General features: G+C 34.3%; 3 protein-coding genes across 7 annotated transcripts in view; 1 reads left to right on the top strand and 2 right to left on the bottom strand.

Moving 5' to 3' along the window:
• Positions 1 to 19,792, top strand: part of LOC138693158 (lachesin-like) — a 1,789,721-nt gene that overhangs the window by 799,189 nt on the left and 970,740 nt on the right. The window lies entirely within an intron of this gene.
• The window catches only part of LOC138693156 (uncharacterized), a 297,205-nt gene that overhangs the window by 84,684 nt on the left and 192,729 nt on the right, over positions 1 to 19,792 (bottom strand). The gene's annotated exons all lie outside the window — the stretch shown is intronic.
• LOC138692828 (kallikrein-7-like) overlaps positions 12,263 to 19,792 on the bottom strand; it is a 189,477-nt gene continuing 181,947 nt past the window's right edge. For both annotated transcript variants that reach the window (XR_011330143.1, XM_069816077.1), the window contains 4 exons: positions 18,513 to 18,654; positions 15,372 to 15,485; positions 14,179 to 14,328; positions 12,263 to 12,526 (listed from right to left, as the gene is read on the bottom strand). Coding sequence is in view for 1 of the 2 variants with exons in the window: in XM_069816077.1 (XP_069672178.1) it covers positions 12,284 to 12,526; positions 14,179 to 14,328; positions 15,372 to 15,485; positions 18,513 to 18,654 (649 nt within the window). In the remaining variant the exon portion in view is untranslated. The remainder of the gene's footprint in view (positions 12,527 to 14,178; positions 14,329 to 15,371; positions 15,486 to 18,512; positions 18,655 to 19,792) is intronic.

Here is a 19,792-nt window from a genome sequence, read left to right as displayed (position 1 = left end):
CGGAGCCTATGTTTGTGATTCATAAGTAACTATAGGCCTGATTGTAGTTTTACACAACTGGACTATTAAAACTTGTGATAAGTATCGTTTCTTCGATGTACAGATTAATGCTGTGTAGTAGCCTATTTATTTCCTAAACTGATCCTTCAATGTATAGACTAATGCTGTGTAATATTTATTTCCTACTCTGTTTCTTTCTTTAATTTAGGCTTCAGTCTCATTTTAGTTAGTTATAAGTATAGGGGATTCACGAGGAAAGGTAAAAAAATTATGATGTGAATTCTGAAGTCATTCTGAGTCAAAAAGTTCATATGAGTATAGGTCCGTTTTCGAACGGTTACGAAGATATAACTCTTTGATTTCACAAAAACTTCTGGGATTCCATTGTACTAACTCGCATTTAGAGACAGATAACGGACAAATTTAAAGTTTATATTTACATATGCATACATACCTAATATTTTAGACGTCGGGGTCGATGTTTTCGCACATTTTCAAAGGTACCTCCTTCTGCTTCAATGCACTGTTGCGCTCGGGCGTGTATCGCGATCGTCGATTGGGAGAGTAGCTCGTAGCTGTTCTTTATGCAGCGTGCAGCATCCAAAATACGGTCGTTTCCATCTTTCTTTGGTATATCAAGTTTTTCATCCAACCCCATAGACAGTAAATACTCTTCGATATGGTACCCTTCTGTTCGGAAAGCGTCGTTCATATTCAGCGACGGCACACAAGGAACTTCTATCGCACAAACCATAATCATACACAATATCGGCGTATTCTGCAGTAGGAAATTGATAAGGTATCTTGAAAAACACAACTTAACACTTCCAATAACTATACCTGTATAACTACTGTACTGTAGGCAGCTGACTGAATTGCTGTGAACTGATAAGTGCTAGTGTATTTGTGTTATGTGCGGAGTCTGTGTCATTACATCAGACAAGGACAGGCGATTGGACATTTGTAATGCCCCACCACCCGGTTTGTGAGATGAATGAATTTATCTTATCTACATCGCTCACAATACAGAATACAATGTTATGTCATTCATTGCGATCCGTGACCTTGTCTCAAGTCTCACATCAGCAGCATATGGTAAGGTCTGATTCACATTGGGGCGAGACATTTTACCAAAAAATGTCCATTTAGCTCCGCCATGGTTCGAAAACGGACATATGATCATGTGAACTTTTTTTACTCAAAATGGCCTAAGATATCGTATCCTAAATTTTTTATCTTTCCTTGTGAATCACCCTGTAGTGGCGTTGTCCCTGAAGTTGAGTGTGCATGGACTGTGTTGCTACTGTTAGCATCGTATGCATGAACTGTGTTGCAGCTGCTCGCGTAGAGTCTAACCTGTTTCGTTTTCTAACCGCACATAGATCTGCCATCTCGTTATAAGAAAATCAAGGTATTTAAAACGTTCTGCTCTTTCTAACTTCTGTTTCCAATGCCTTCATATAGCAACTGATAATTTTATTACTACATTTCTCTGATGCAGTTAGTTCAGATTTCAAGCTAGACCTGAATATAAATTGGTAATAATAAATCCAGACGTTTGAGATGGGGAGGACATGTAGCACGTATGGGCGAATGCAGAAATGCATATAGTGTTAGTTGGGAGGCCGGAGGGAAAAAGACCTTTGGGGAGGGCGAGAAGTATAGGGTAGGATAATATTAAAATGGATTTGAAGGAAGTGAGATATGATGGTAGACACTGGATTAATCTTGCACAGGATAGGAACCGATGGCGGGCTTATGTGAGGGCGGCACTGAACCTGTGGGTTCCTTAAAAGCCATTTGTAGTAAGTATATGATATGATGTGATATGATATGATATGATATGATATGATATGATATATGATATGATATGATATGATATGATATGATATGATATGATATGATGATATGATATGATATATGATATGATATGATATGATATGATATGATATGATATGATATGATATTATGATAAATTGCTGTATAGGGGCACTTGATGATCTAGTCACTCGGAGTTATTGAATATAGACAGTGGAAATTCCTGGGCGAATTGTCGGCACGATGTTGGGCGCCTAACGCTGAAACGGAAAATTTTATATTTGACAACCAATAGTAATACCATATGCAAATGGGATTTCTAGTGATGTCAGAACTGTCTGCATAAGAACTACCTACATAAAAGCTGTTGGTTTTACGATGAAAGAGTAATGGAACGGAGAAAAACTCTCTCCGGCGCCGGGATTTGAACCCGGGTTTTCAGCTCTACGTGCTGATGCTTTATCCACTAAGCCACACCGGATACCCACCCCGGCGTCGGACAGAATCGTCTCAGTTTAAGTTCCAACTCTTTCATCGTATGATGACGCAGAATATCTGCATGGAAATATCATAATTATGTACATAATATATGTTGGTTTTACGTTAAGCAGATTGTGTATCTTAAATAGGTAAAATTGTATTTTTATTAAAAAATATATATAAAGTGTAATATATATAACGCATAGTTTTCAAAATAAAAGCGATTATTAATAGCTGATATGATATGATATGATATGATATGATATGATATGATATGACATGATATGACATGATATGATATGATATGAATGATATGATATGATATATGATATAGATGTTATGTTTTATTTAACGACGCTCGCAACTGCAGAGGTTATATCAGCATCGCCGGATGTGCCGGAATTTTGTCCCGCAGGAGTTCTTTTACATGCCAGTAAATCTACTGACATCAGCCTGTCGCATTTACGCACACTTAAATGCCATCGACCTGGCCCGGGATCGAACCCGCGCTATACCAACTTGCCAACCAGGTCGACGATATGATATATGATATGATATGTATGATATATGATTTATGATATGACCACACGTTATGTTATATGATATGATGTGATATGTTACACGATATAATATGATTTATTATATGAACTTAGAAGACATAAAAATTAACTCGAAAACTGCTTGTAAACATGCAGCTTGGTGAGGGTATGTATGCAATTTAAAGGCAGAGTTCATTACTTATCGAGAATCCTGGAATAGTTTTGCGATACTGTTACAACTAACGTCGAAGTTTGTAATGGGTGCATGTTGTACTGACATCCCACAAAGCTTGTGCTGGCGTAATACTTCCATTACAGCAAACTTGGCGGAACAAAATGAGGCGGACTGAAGTGTTCCGGCGCGGAAAGTCAATGAACAATTTGCTCGGCAACTATCGATATTTGGTTTTTCATATTTTACAACCCATAAGCGATTTCTTTATTATTTATGGCACATTTTAAAGAGTTGCATTGTTTAAATTTATGTCCTATACTGTGTATATCTTCTATGATTTTTATCTGATCCTATGATTTGTACCTACAACTTTTTGGGACTTAATTTTTTCACTATGGCTAAAGTAGTATCTTTCCAGCGACACAGGTACGTATCCTGAGAATGAATTGGAGGATTATATATTTCTTTTATTACAACTGAGTATGTCTCATTATTATAATGTGTTTCCCAAGTATTATTGTCCACACTAAACCACTCGATCAGAAGATCTCGTTCCTTGCGAATGTTGATTAGTTTAAATCCTACAATAGTTACTTACAGCAGGAAAAATCTCAATACTTTGATATGGTAAATTACAAAATAATATCAATTATTGATAACAAATAATAAAGTAACACTTCTGTAAATACTTTATATATAAAATTAAAAACTTTCAATCCTTATACACCAGAACCTTTGGACCCAGGCTATACAATGCATTAATTAGAGCTAACCCTTAATTAAGCACTCTTAACATACCTACATTTATAAAACAAATAAGATTAATTATTAATTTTGTTTTCTTTTTCTTAAGTTAATTGCGTTTAAAATTGAAGTTTAATACACATGTACATTTGTAGTTTCTATATGTGTATAAATTACTACATGCTGTCTGTATGTTAATCTACACTAATGCTATTTTACGGAAGAAACTCTCTTCAATTTTATAAAATATTTTCTATTACTAAACTGAAATGCGCCCGAGTACAAGCTTCTGCTCTTTCGGACTGCAATTCCTAATGTAGTGTAAACCTAATGTATTTAATAAATAAAATTGTGTTCAACTTACGAGTAATAGGAAATAATAATAAAACGATGTCTCACTCTTCTTCGACTCTTGCACAAAACTTGACAATTTTAATTTTATGAATAGTAATAATATGGTAATAATAACAGTTATGGGGATGATAATGATGACAGTAATAATAATAATAATAATAATAATAATAATAATAATAATAATAATAATAATAATAATAATAGAACCTACAGTAGGACTACAATTCTCCCAAAACCTCACACTAGCTTCATAGCTTTAGACGAGAAGATTTTCGTCTCTACTGTGATTAATTCAGTGATGATTGTATAAAATTACATTTTTCGAATAATAATAATAATAATAATAATAATAATAATAATAAAATACTAGCTCGTATTTGGATTTGATAAAACATACACAAACATTGTTATATTTCCATGTCTCAGACCATATTTCCTCTACAATATTTTCTTTCTTTATCCTACGTCTTGTTATCATTTCAGTATTGTTAGTCCATCCTTTGTCTTTCTATTCTTTTTTCCTTTACTTCCTTGAACTTTACGTCCTTTATTTTCTCTTTTTTATTCTTCTGTTTTTATATCTTTGATTCTTTATTTTATTTCTGTTACCCATTCCTTTTCTTTTCTGTTTTTCCTTCATACTTCTTCGTTTCTTTATTTCTTGGGCCTATTTTGCTTTTTATAATTGTTCTCTTTTTATTTTCAATTCCTCTTTTCCTATCTAATTTCCTTTTGTCTTGTTTCTACTTCTCTTCGTTGCTTTTCTTCTAACTATTTTCGGTTATTTTATTATTTCATTCTTTTGATACCTTTAGGTCGTTTATATTCCTTAGAATTAGATCTTTTCAGCTCTTCGTTAAGCTTCGCCGTTATACATTAACGCTGTTATATGACGAACTTACGTTGAGTTAGAAACTTGAAAATTACATTGAAAACGAACTTATTTGCCTTACGAGCAATCTAGCCCATGACCGTGACCTCAACTGACCTTCTGATCTGCTGTTTAACTTTCGTCTCGGATTATCTTGTGTACTTAAAATTGTTTATTAAATAAAGTAGAAGGCAGTTGGCGTGTTTCTTATTTTAGTCGAGAAGGAGTATACTTCTTGCTATCCATGGCTGAAGCTTTTGTTTCGGAGTATGAAATCTTCTGGTACAGAATTATGAAACTTGAGAGCGGAGTCTCAATTTAGAAAATGGTAGAGAGGGAGGGACATCTCGTTTCTTGGAATATCACTCATCCGTAAATAAATGAAAGCAATAACATAATGGAGCATCATCACGGAAAAGTAATAAAAGTGAAAATGCTTCAAAAAAGAGGGCAATAATCTTGATACAATGTCCGCAGGGCAGTTGCCGACATCCGTCGCTGCAGCGAGCGTCCTTACTACCTCGATTTAGTGTATTTACGGACCAAAAACCGAGTTAATTTAGCTGATGAACTACATCAAGAAAACTTCTCGCTTCTACGCTCCTAACTTAATTAATCTGGAGCAAACTTGATATTGTTTTATTCAGAGTTGCACGGGCTTTACTGTTCATTTGTCTTGCATCACAGTGGAAGCCTTACACTGTATCGAAATCTGCAAGTCGTAGGCGTTAAGAAATTTTACTTGCAACTTTATTCAAATGAAATTTGTTTATCATTTTCCTATAGGCATAGTTATATATTGTCATGTGAATTAAGTTACTTTGCTGGCTGTATGTAAACGAAGGAATTTTTTCTCTTTTTCAAATTATAGAGCAAAACTCTTGTTTATCTACTGTAGAATTATTTTATGTCTTTGAATTCGTAGTCTTGTTTCAAAGTCATCCTATTGACTAAAACATTAAGGGTAGGCCTATGTTTTAAAATTCATTGCAAATTTACTTACTGAATCCCTTTCCTAAATTTCGCTATAGTCAACCGAGAATACCTTTTAACAAGATATTGAAGTAGCCTAATAATGAAATAAATATACTAATGATTATAATACTTCGATTCAGTGAATTCGCTTTGGAATACAAATACAGGGACATCATTTTATTTTTACTAACATTTCTAATATTAACCTGGCTATACCTTTGGATTAACGCTCGAGAATCGAAAACACCGTTTGCTAACCCCTTCCACGACTGGAGTTCGATGATACTGGCGTAAAATACAAACAAACCACTTTACTAGGTATAGGAGGGAAGAAAAGTAGTTCATCCATTTACGTAAACTAGGAAATATCGCAATTTTGAGTTCGATAATTTAATCAAAATACAGTACAGTATTAACAACAAGGGTTTTTACTCACGAACTGAGTTATCCACGCGAATGTATTAATTATGCAGTGTATATTATACTGTCTACAGCACATTAGCGTAAAATATAGAGAATGAAGTTAAATTGAAAAATAATCATAATAAGGATATTTAAACACATTTTTGAAAATGGTTGCCGTTCATTTCGATACATGCTTCAGTTCTTTTGTGCATATTATCGCACTATAGACTATTGCATCTAATTCCAATTACCAGTTTCATCCTTCGTACTAGTAACTCATGTTGAAATAATTCTGTACCTACTCTATAAAAGTGTAAATTCAATCTTCACTTCTGCCCGATCCAAAAAGATAAAAATTAATCAGACATGCTATCTACTGTCCGTCCAAGTGGTTTTGTCACAGGATCATAGAAAGGGGAGAAATCACGTGACAGTTAAAGATTGAACGAGGCCCTTTCATTTAAGTTATTTTAAACAGTTGTATAATATTACGTAGGCGTCCAATTCCTAACAGAAATTAATGTTTTCAGAAAAGAGCTAAGACAGCCGAGCCACTAGCCTTTATAGAGGGGCGGGCAGAAGCGGGTGAGGGAAATCGGGATGCGACGTAGGCAAACGGACGACAGTACCTGTGTGAAAATACGTTTCAATATTGAAACTCTTTCGTCACTGGAAAACGCGAACATATTTCTGGAACGTACTATACTCACTAACTCAGTACTGCCTACTGTATGCTGCCTTGGTTCTGTGTGGAGGACAGTTGGAACTTCATTAGTAGAAGGGGTGGGAGTGAAGTACGTTCAAAAACTCAGGTACAATAAAAATTGAAGTAAAAATAAAGTGATGACCCTGTATTTCATTACATGTATCATTATAAAAAATTACAGTTACGTCGATTTTAAACGCTTAATATTTAAGGTAATATCTTGCAGAGTCCGAAGGCAATTGAGATGAAGAAATGTATTTACAGTTTTACTCTTACTAATAAATGCTTTTTGTCATTTTAAAGCAATATATCTTGTTTATTTGCAATTTTCTAATTAATTGTAATGTAATGTGTATGAAATTTAAATAATTTTTTGAAACAATGACTGACTTTACTAACAATATCACATAAAATTAATTTATTTCAGTGCTTAATCTGCTAATAATCGTGCTTTAATACTTTTTGTGTAATATGAATAATGGTCCACAGTTACAAATATAATATTGTCATATCTTCACGAGACCAACAATCAGCTTTTTAGGGGAGAGTCGGGTAGTATCGGACATCGGGTAGTATCGGACAGTGCGTTTCTTTCATCTACTACCATATGGTAGTACCTGAATAACATGGTTACGTTTCTCTATGCGACATCACAGAAACGTAACCACGTCAATCAGGTACTATCATCGTGTATCGGACAGTGCGTTTCTTTCATCTATTACCATATGGTAGTACCTGAATAACATGGTCGTTTCTCTATGCGACATCACAGAAACGTAACCACGTCAATCAGGTACTATCATCGTGTGGTAGATGAAAGAAATTCACTGTCCGATATTACCCGATGTCCGATACTACCCGACTCTCCCCTAAATATTAAGCTAATTCTTATAGAAGTTGTCGCGTAGCATTTTCAGTTGTTTGCTTTCATATTTTCAAATCTTACTGTTACAATTTTTTGCTACACGTGTTTATTATTGCAGGAGAAAGAAATTTGAATGAGGAACAGTGAGTTATTGTCGGGTGATAGAAGTTATAAGATCGGTTAGCTAGAATGTCAAAATTCAGTAAACCATTGAAAAGTCAACTCCATTCGTACGTACGTTATTGAATTTGGTGCCCATATGGTTTCAACCGATGGAACAGTATTGTTATGTAAGGTTTGTGAAAAGACAGTTAATCACGAAAAAAGTCTTTTATTAGTCAACATGTGTCACGTACGAAGTAAATATGTGAGTTATGTTGATATAATTTAAATTTAATGCCAAAATATATTATGCTTTTCTAAAATTTAGAATGCCTTTTTCAAAGATTATAGTAGCTTTTTTACGTTTTTATTGTCTTTTTTGCCTGTCTATTTTAACTGTTATAAATGCCTAAACATCCGGGCTCTAGTTATGATAAAATAAAATCCTCTTAAATTTGCCTTTATACATTTAACGACACTATATTCGAGAAATCAAGTTGCATTTAATTTTTGAATTGTGACGATTCAGTGGAAACATTTCTTTTTAATGTAGATTCGACAGTTCCTGGGTGATAATTTTTCCTCATAATAAGAAATAAATTAAAGAATTTTGAAGCGTCTCAATAGTAATATGCGTTACAAGAGCGGTATGTTGAAGTTTTCATGTTCCAGAAAACGTTTGAAAAGGCGAAACGTAGTTTAGCTTTTTCAATTTCCGAGAATTGAAAGAAAACATACCGCTCGTGTATCGTATTTTATTTTGTGCGAAGATCGTTTATTACATACCTGAAAGAGGAATTTCTAATTAGTTGCAATGAAATCTCCATCTTGGTTTTTGTTCAATGACGGCAAATTTGCAAAACAAAAATATCTATCTTCAACATTGTTGCTTTAAAATGTTTTCTGTGTTTACTATACTCCAGCAGGCCGTGATATACGTCTGTCTTTTTTCCTCCCCGTCTATGATGAGTCTGGAATCTTGTTGATTTTTTCACGGCTTCCTTAATGTTACTTGCATCACGAATGCAATAACTTTAATGGAGTTGTAGAGTTTACTTAATTTTTGAAAATATTTAAAAACAATGCAATTTAGGTGAAATTGCAGTGGTAAGTTTCCAATTTATAATTATTACTATATTGAACGTCTCTAAAAATAATATGTTAAAAGTCTAAAGCAGTAAAATCAATATGTCACTTAAGCGGTAAGAAGAGGGAAATTGTTATGTGTGTTAGGTTGGGAATACTGAATGTGGAATTTTAGACTTTCCGCGGATTGGTTTTGTGCGGAAATCAAGCAAATACGCACGATCTCGCACAAAATGTATTTGTGGACAAACATTTTCGAAATTTTGTTACATGAAGAAGAGAATAGAAATCGTTTGAACATTGATCTAAATTTGAGACTAAAAACATGGAATATGGAATTGTATATAAAAGAGGTTGTTCAAGGCAAGAGAAGTCGTGATTATTCACATAATATTTTAGTACGAGTAGGCTAGTAGCTATAGGACATGTCGTGAGTATGCAAAATTAAATTGTTCTGTTTCTAAGTTGCATTCAACAATTGCTTCATATATGTAAATGTCATACAATTATAAACATTTTCATGGTTCGTAGCTTGCTTTTTTAAAAAGAAGGGGTCCGCAGTCCTTAGCTTAATCTCTCTCCCTTCTGTACCACGGTGCATGTTCCGATACATCCCTTACCCAATCGGTATGTCATAGTTGCGCCCCGCGGTCAATTGAGAGGCCTAGGCATGGCATAATTGCGCTCCGAAGAAATCAGGTAGCAGAAGGGACATGGCATAGTTGCGCCTCGAAGAAATCAGGTAGCAGTAGGGACATGGCATAGTTGCGCCCCGAAGAAATCAGGTAGCAGAATGGACATGGCATAGTTGAGCCCCGATGGGTATACTACACACGAAAGTGATTGTCATAATATAAACAAATTACTTTAAAATGTTACAGTGACTATTACACTCTTACTACGTCATACTACGTTTGACCAATAAAACGGTACGAAAGGACGTATTTCAACCAATCATGGCTGCTTATCGCACAATTTTATCGCGTCCCTAGCATTTGTTTAATTTTATCGCGTCCCTAACATTTGTTTCTTTGTTTGCCAACATTTGAAACTGCGCTGGTCTGGACGTCAAATATATATATATATATATATATATATATATATATATATATATATATATATATATATATAAAATTACAGACCACTCCAGTCGATGCACAGCAGTTTCAAATATGACTCGCATTGGCATTCAAGAACAAGAATTAATAAAAATCACTGATCATACCTATGCATCTTCTGAAATCCGATTTACAAATAAATGAAGAGCACCATTCGGAAATCCTGAGTAGGTTGAATACACCATGTAGGCCTAAATCAACGAGTTCCACGTCCAATATAACATCAATTGAACTACCAACCACATTCAAATTCGAAAATTGTACATTTAATAATTATTCCTTTTAAAATTATTCATTCTGAAATCCTGAATAAGTTGAATACACCATGTAGGCCTAAATCAACGAGTTCCACTTCTATTACGCACACGTCCAATATAATATCAATTGAACCACCAACCACATTCAAATTTGAAAATTGTACATTCAATAATTATTCCTTTTAAAATTATTCATGTTTATTTCTTATGTCGTCGTCGTTAATTAGGCCTAAAACTTTTCTAACACTTGTGTACAGTATATTAGTTAGGTTATGTTATGGCTTCTGCTATATGATATTATGGATAGTCACGTATCAGAGATTGTTTAATATTAAGATTTATTGAAAATCATCTGTCAAGTGACATTGATTACTGGGATTCGGATAATTGAAGTGGAATGCAACTGTCTTAATAAAAATGAAACTGAATTAACAACGCCTTCTTGACTAGTAACCGTCTACAGAGTTCAATGAAGATTCCATAGTTGGCACAACTGCCATCTAGCGTAATGGTGCAATAATACATTTGAAGACAGGTTTATTTTCGTAAGTCAATTAATATTTTATTGTATTGGAGTACTTTGTTACTTATAATCTTTATATACTTTCTTCTAATCGTGTAATAGTCAATTAAATCCCACTCGAATTTTGATTTTCTCTAGATAAATCAAAACCTCTAGTGAGATTACTGATGATAACTGCATTGAAATCAGTTAGGCCTAGCATGTGATCAATTTTGCTATTTAAAATAACAGTTTTTTATCGATCACACAATAAATGAACTGCATTTTTTGTTTGTACATCGATATCTTAACTTGCGGTACAGGGTTTCGAATATTGAAACTTAGAACCATTGTGAATTATTAACTCTTTACCCTTTTCACTAAACTTAACATTCATTTTAAGTTATTCTCACTATACGCCACACACGGTGTGAAAATCACTAATAAAATGCCAACGGGTCACTCATTTGAATATGTCAGTTAATAAAATACCGGCAACTTTATGGTGTTCATTTTAACGGTAGGCTATTGATAATCACTGCATAAACAGTAGAGAAACAGTTAATAAAGTACTGCCAACTTCATGGTGTTCATTTTTACGGTATCGATAATAAATATTAAATCGAATAAAAAATCAATATGGTTGATTGATTACGAGGCTCGAGTTTCCATAATGTCTTTTTCTCTACCTATTTCATCGGGGCGCAACTATTCCATGTCCCTTCTGCTACCTGATTTCTTCGGGGCGCAACTATGCCATGCCCTCTTCTCTACCTGATGGGAACGGGGCGCAACTATGCCCACAAAACAGGGACCCTTTTTTATCTGACCATGGGGCGCAACTATGCCCTGCCCTATCCAATACCCATTTCAGCGAGTGCTGACGACCACTGGTCTAGATGACGTAGACATCGCAGATAATTTTACCATTGATCTGGTACTTAATTTCATTGTAGGCTAAATATTTGATCAGATTTTATCCTAATATTTGTTGTCAAGTAATTTGTACTATTAATCTCTTGAATATTAGACATAGTCTTGCTGTAAAATACCTAAGAAATACCCCATAACTTAATATAATTTTAGAATGCTTTCATTTTATATGCTTTCTTGTGCAGGCTGTAACTTTTCTGAGGGATTTTATTTCTCCAACCTACAGTATATCTTTTTCGTAATCTTTCCCTTCATGTGACCATGTTTCACACAGTTTATTTAGACAGTGTAACACTTCAAATAATTATCAGAATTTTAATAAATTATTCACATTTTTATTGGGAAAACATATTTTAATATAAATAATTATTTGCGAAAATATAAAGCAGGATATGTGAGAATAACGGAGGCCGAAGATAGGTGGCATCGTTAATTGTGGTGATTCTGGTTTCGATGGCGGGAACTCGGGAGTGCATCCACTTGAAGTAATATCCTATGTTAACATATTCGCGTAGAAACTCATGATCACATATGTTCTCGCTGGCAAGAAGACCCACCAGCATGTTGTCGCATTCCACCAGTCCGCCGTATTTCCCCTGAAAATATAGAACATTCCTCAATAACTCTTTCATAAGACTCTTAAAGCCTCTCATAGAAACAATGCTCCTCCAAGAACGAAATGGCTTTCGTCCAACTAGACCTTAAAATGAATGTAGCCGTTATTGTATTCCAGGTGATTGGAATAAGGAATTTAATATTCTCACGCGTATTCCTTTCATTGACGATCGAAACATTTTCTGATATATCATTTTACAGAATCTGATAAAGCTTCATTCGATAAAGAAATTTCACTACACATGATGGAAGTAAAATGAAATGTACGTATACAGGGTGACAGAAAAATATTATTACAAAGTTGAAGTGATTTATTGAAGAGAAATGCATAACAAATTTCCTTTACATCCACGTTCTAAAACAACGGGTTACAGTTACAGCCCCACTGCAGTAGATGTTAAAAATGCATTCCATACATGTTCTTTTACGCCTTGGCAAGACGCTGCAGGGATCTTGGGATACAGGCTAATATTCTAGCATCTCTGGCGTCTCTCGAACTGTATTTGTATGTCTCTTTAATGCGTCATCGCAGGTCGTCTACATCAGGCACTGGAGTCACATACACCAGACACGTCAAGTGGCTACACAAAAAATAACCTGGCGGTTGAAGTCTGGCAGCCAGGGTGGCCATCCGAAAGGTACATCACGGCCTATTCAACGAGCGGAAAACATGATCGTGTTGACGTCGCGCATTGAACTAGAAATCGGTGGGTGCCCCGTCATGCTCGAACCACATGACCTATCTGGTGACCATTGCCACATATCCATAGATAAGTTAAACTCTAACATGTATAGAAAACAAGGAAGAAATGTAAGGAAAGGGACACAATTTCGTATTACAGGGAGGAAATGAAATAACCCTGCAGATTTTCAGAACGAATAGCTTATGTTCCTTGTAACAAAAAAGTGTAATACCATATTAGTGAAAAGTTCATAGTTATCTTAGAAAACTATTACAAGTAGGGTCGTGATTTTTGTCCATAGCGATAGAAAATCTAATGAGGAATCATTTACCCCTTTAGTGTATTTCAATAGCGTGGACGATTTTAGTGTAAATTTAATTTGAAAACCACTCATTTCAAACCATTGAACGATGCGAGCATTTTTAAACTTCGTAGCCAGAGTGGAAGGTGTGATTAGTTCACCTACGGAGACAGAGACCTAATTTCGTTAACCTCTCCCATCTGTTTCACGAGAAGAGGGATGAGTTGTTAGCGGCGATGTTGCCAGACTACTCAAAATTCTTTCAAGAGACCTATAAGAGGGAAAATAAAGTACTAACGTAAATTTAAAGGAGTTAGTTAAAATTTCTGAGAATATTAAAGAAAATAGAGTATAGGTTTCCAGAAATATTACTGGATTGATGGATGGATGGATGGATGGATGGGTGGGTGGGTGAATAAATGGGTGAAGGAAATATCAAATAAATGAACGGGAGAATAAAACAAGACAGGGAAGCTGCAGTGATAAATAATTATTTATTAATTATAATTAGTAAATAGAAGGTAGGTATTGAAGTACGCAGATAAATTGACATGAAGATAGGTGAATGTTTTCAACTTCTTATGCTCACTTATTTTATCGTCACAGTTTGAATTGAACCAGTAAATATCAAGCAAATTTTAAGACTTACATTGCAAGGACCTCGTGTTCTTGGAGGACTCATGGAACAGAAGTATGATTTCCGTTTTCTATTGTGTCCTGTGAGGCTTAGTTTTCGCTCACAGTTTCTGTAATTTGTTGTCATCACCTTGATTGTTGATATATCCTTACCGCTTGAATTCTGGAAAAAATGTATTAATAAATAAATAAGTAGCCTATAATAATTAGGAATGATGAAACTAATATGATATGGATAATAAATACGTGCTATTTCAAATCCTTGACATTTATTACTTATATGTGTCTTAGAAACGGTTGCTTACAAATAATATAATTTTTTTCACATGTCATTTGCTTTTTATATAAAAAAATCTCGAGCTTTTGTACTGCGTTCCTAAGACTACCTCCATAGGTGCACATATTTTTGGAATTCTGATAGTAGACAGCCCATCCACTGTGACTAGAGACACTTCATGACGAATTCTTCAAGTCCTTGGTTAACTTATGTTGGAGGATCACTGAAGACTTTGCTTTTCAAGTACCCCCAAAAGAAGATATCGCAAGTTGTTAGATCTGGTGACCTTGCCGGCCATGGACTATCTCCGTACCTAGAAAAGAGGTGATTCGGGAACAAATTTCTGAAGCGTCTTGTCGCGTTGATGTTGCAGCGATTTGGCTGGTCGATCCCTCCTGCTGTAACAAATTACGTCCCTGTTGGACTCTGGGTGCTTGGTAACCTCAAGTAACAGAAAACTACCAATCACTGAGACAAAACGCTCTGCTTTCATGCTGTTCTTTTAGGAGCGATGTTCTGTGGTGTTCATACACTTCTTACTGTCCTTGTAGGCTTCTTATTTGGAACAGAATCCGCCTCTTCGAAATGTTTCACTCACGATTTTATAACCTGCGCAGATGGCACTGGATGATTACGACGGATAATGTAATGCTGCCGAAATAAGCGCTGTGCAGTCATGAAACTGCCATAATTCGTAATAAGCCTTGATGCCATTCGCATGCTGTGCACCACTGAAATTCTCCAGCGTCACTAAATGACAAACTTCTAAACACAACGAGAATGTTTGCAGCCGAACCCAACCGAGCTTGGCCGGATAAAGTCTAGGTTTAAAATCGCTCGATTCATTAGCCCACTTTGTACATAGACTACAACTATTTAAATTATGACCATTTTTATTAGCTATACAACAGCAAACATTAATCTCTTACCTGCGACCTTGTTCCAATCAATGTACATTCTTTTAGTTTCCAGGGATATGAATTTGCGATGACAGAAATACTCGCAATGTTTTCACTTCTCATATATGGTCCAACGTCTTTTATCTGTGCACAGAATATATAACAACAATTAAATAATTCTTAGTAAATTAAAATTAATATTTTAGTAGTATAGTTACAGTGATTATACAATATCACGTTTTATTGTATTCATAGCTGAATATCCTAATGGAATGAAGATACACATGTTTTGTAACAATCGATAATAATTTCAAGAAAGACCCTCGTAAAAAACTGCACATACGACATACAAGCGTTGCTTCATACTAGTTGAAAGCATGCTTTCAGAACTTCTGTGTGCTCCATTATGGAAATTACAGTAATATTGGTGTTCGGTGCATCAAATGATGATAATACAGCACGGGAAATGCTACAAACCTGCCCTAGTATCTGCAAGATTTATGTATGTTAACGGAGAGGTGTTCTTCAGTAATACGTATATATGGTAGAAACAAGTTTCGGTTCTAGTTAGACGAACATTGGAATATACCGCTATGAATGTCTAAATTAATACTGACTAGCATCATTGATATATTTGTGCTTGATAATGCGGGGTTCATGTCCACTTGCTCTAAAACATAGGGTACATAGTAAAAATTATAAATTAAGACAAAATTATTGTGAAGTGTTTCTAAAGTATTTTAATGCCCCACATTATTGTCATTAGCACCGTAAGAAAACTTCACAGTATCTTAATAGCGTCTGTAAGAGTCAAATAAGAATTACATTTCGTTAGAAATATTTAGGCTGACCAGACGTCCCCGATTTCCGGGAACAGTCCCAAGTTTTGAGTTGCTGTCCCCAGGGAGCAAATGTCCCCGTTTTTGTCCCCGGAAATTAATTTTGTCCCCAGAAGCTTTGATTTTGTTTCAATAACATTTAACACATAAATATTTAAGTATTGTGATGGAACTGCTGCGATTCATACACATTTCTGAACGGTCCTTAGTATGAGACAGAAGAACCAGCGAGCGCAGTATGGCATACTCTGCACTCGTTGAGAAGAACATAGCATCTTTATCTTTGGTCATCTCAACATTCGCATTGCGCGAAAACGTTAGACCTGCCGCAGCGTCTATTTTTAAGTAGTTCAAAAAATGAGGAATTTTGTAACAAACCAACAGGTGAAAAGTGGTATAATGTTTTTCGACATTAAAAAAATTCCATTCCATTTCAAAATCTCAAAATAGTGTCATTAATCATATGTCTTTCAAGCAGTAATTCATCTATTGAAAGACTTTTCTCCACAATGAATTCAATTGGACTGATGAAAAGTCAAGAATAAAAGTTGAAACAGTTAAAACCTTGTTGCAAGTGAAATAGTAATATGCGTTACAAGAGCGGTGTGTTGAAGTTTTCATGTTCGAGGAAAAGTTTGAAAAAGCGAAACGTAGTTTAGCTTTTTTAATTTCCGAGAATTGAAAGAAAACATACCGCTCGTGTATCGTACATTATTTTGTGCGAAGATCGTTTATTACATACTTGAAAGAGGAATTTCTAATTAGTTGCAATGAAATCTCCATCTTGGTTATGTTCAATGACGGCAAATTTGCAAAACAAAAATATCTATCTTCAACATTGTTGCTTTAAAATGTTTTCTGTGTTTACTATACTCCAGCAGGCCGTGATATACGTCTGTCTTTTTTCCTCCCCGTCTATGATGAGTCTGGAATCTTGTTGATTTTTTCACGGCTTCCTTAATGTTACTTGCATCACGAATGCAATAACTTTAATGGAGTTGTAGAGTTTACTTAATTTTTGCAAATATTTAAAAACAATGCAATTTAGGTGAAATTGCAGTGGTAAGTTTCCAATTTATAATTATTACTATATTGAACGTCTCTAAAAATAATATGTTAAAAGCCTAAAGCAGTAAAATCAATATGTCACTTAAGCGGTAAGAAGAGGGAAATTGTTATGTGTGTTAGGTTGGGAATACTGAATGTGTAATTTTAGACTTTCCGCGGATTGATTTTGTGCGGAAACCAAGCAAATACGCACGATCTCGCGCAAACCAACTTCCATTTCTCATGTGAAGAACTTAGTGTTAAGCTGTATGGGAATGAACAGATGCTTAAAAAGATACATTCTTCAGACAAGAATTTGTAATATGTGTGTGTTACAGTTAAGTGTGTACAATACTATGTGAAAGACTATCATGCATGCTTCAGTACTGAAATTGAATTCTTAATGGCTCTAATTATATATAGGAGTTACGTGTGTTTATACATTCAATTAAAAAAGTTAAGATACTCCATAAATTTAGTGTACAAAGTTCTATCATTGTATCAACCGTTACATGTAATTTCTACATTTCAACGGAGAGTGGCTAGGTAAGAGTTTGTGGGTTTTGCCGTGTCCCCTACTGGACCATAAAAAGTCTGGTCACACAACAAATATTATTCATAATTTTACTGCCAAGTGCATTGATATGATTCGATAATTTATTAAATAAACCACTTGCGTTCACAATTCAGTGACAATAAGATGCTGTTACAAGAGTTCACATGCTAACAATGACGGTAGAAGTTTCATTCCCTTTGTAAATACTATAGTAGTATAAGTAATTTCTCTGATTTCGTGTGCACCCCAAATCTCTACTTCATTTTAAAAGCACATACATCCTTCTTACACTGTTTACGGTAGAGTAAATACATCCTCATTATAGACCGTGGGTACTTCTGATTAAGGTTCTGGCTAATACATCTATTATCAAGTAGTGCATCTCACTTGACGATATGTGAGAGGAAGAACAATTGTTGCATACATCTGAAGTCGAATTAGTGACTATGTTACTAGTTAACTGTATATGCAATGACGGTGGAAAGGAACTGGCTACCCTACTCCGTTATTTCCTGGCTTAGTTGACTCATGAATGATGATAGTGAACTGAAGAATTTGCGAATTACACATACAGAAAATTAAGTTGAAATTTTCAAGAATCGATAGTGTTGGCCACCAGAAACAACAACAACAATAATAATAGTAATAATAATAATAATAATATTAATAATAATAATAATAATAATAATAATAATAATAATAAAATAAAGGCATATTCTTGGCACCCACTCTTAATACTGCAAGGTCTTTCGTGGAGTATTTGGTTTGATCATAGAGAGGATGAGCGAAAATCTTTTCGATTTTCGCAGCATGTTGTCTCTTCACTCCTAACCTTGCATGATACGGAATACTAGTTGAGTCTGTCCAACTTCTGAAAAAGAAAAAGAAAACATATCATCTACCAATTAAAGTTAAGCGAAAGTGTGACAATTTTTCCAACCGTACGTATAGTCCCATACATTACGATTTCTACAAAATCTCGACATTTTTTATTTTATTGAAAACTCTATTGATTTTTGTTCTCGTGAATTGTAATTTCACTGTTTAAAGGTTTGCGATTTTTATTTGTATGTGAATTTAAAACAGAAAGTATATATGAACAATTCACATATTATTGAAGAACTGGAGAATGAAATCAGGCGAGTGTTGAGTGAAATTACAAATGGAAATTGCAGAAGATGTTTCAGAATTTTCTACATTCGTGTGATTCTTGCATTCAGAAAGATAGGCATCATTTTCAGTATATGTGTGTATGTATGTATGTATGTATGTATGTATGTATGTATGTATGTATGTATGTATGTATGTATGTATGTATGTATGTATGTATGTATGTATGTATGTATGTATGTATGTATTTTTTTAAATCTTGTTTACAAGCATGTTCCATTACAAAAATGCAATACTACATGCTAATAGACCATACATTACAATATTGGTAACTCTTCCGAATACAATGTATATACATTATTGCTAGCCTATTCTACTTTCCCTAAATATACTATTTACAACATGTTAACACCTATGCTACTGTTGAAGCTGTTAAATACTTTGTACAACACTATTTTAGTACCTATTCCTTTTCTATTTACAGATAAAAAAAATCAATACTATTGCTAATCATTTTAAAAGCTATGTTTAGAAATATACTATTTAAAAATTAATCTACTTTCCCTAAATTTACTATTTACAACGTGTTAGCATCTATGCTACTGTTGGATCTTTTAAATACTTTATACAACACTATTTTAGAGCCTTTTCTGTTTACAAATTTAAAAAAAAATCTATACTATTGCTAATACTTAAAAAAAACTATGTTTAGAAGAAAACTATTTAACAAATTAACCTATATTCCTTAAATTTACTATTTACAACGTGTCAATATCTACTGTATGGTACTGTTGAATCTTTTAAATACATTATACATCACTATTTTAGAGCCTATTCTGTTTTTCTATTTATAAATTTAAAAAAACAATGAATATTATTGTTAATTCTTTTACAATCTA

The sequence above is a fragment of the Periplaneta americana genome, chromosome 17 (genome assembly GCF_040183065.1).
Source record: "Periplaneta americana isolate PAMFEO1 chromosome 17, P.americana_PAMFEO1_priV1, whole genome shotgun sequence".
NCBI lineage: Eukaryota > Metazoa > Arthropoda > Insecta > Blattodea > Blattidae > Periplaneta > Periplaneta americana.
The sequence above is the reverse complement of the archived record's forward strand: the minus strand, read 5'-3'. Positions and strand labels throughout refer to the sequence as shown.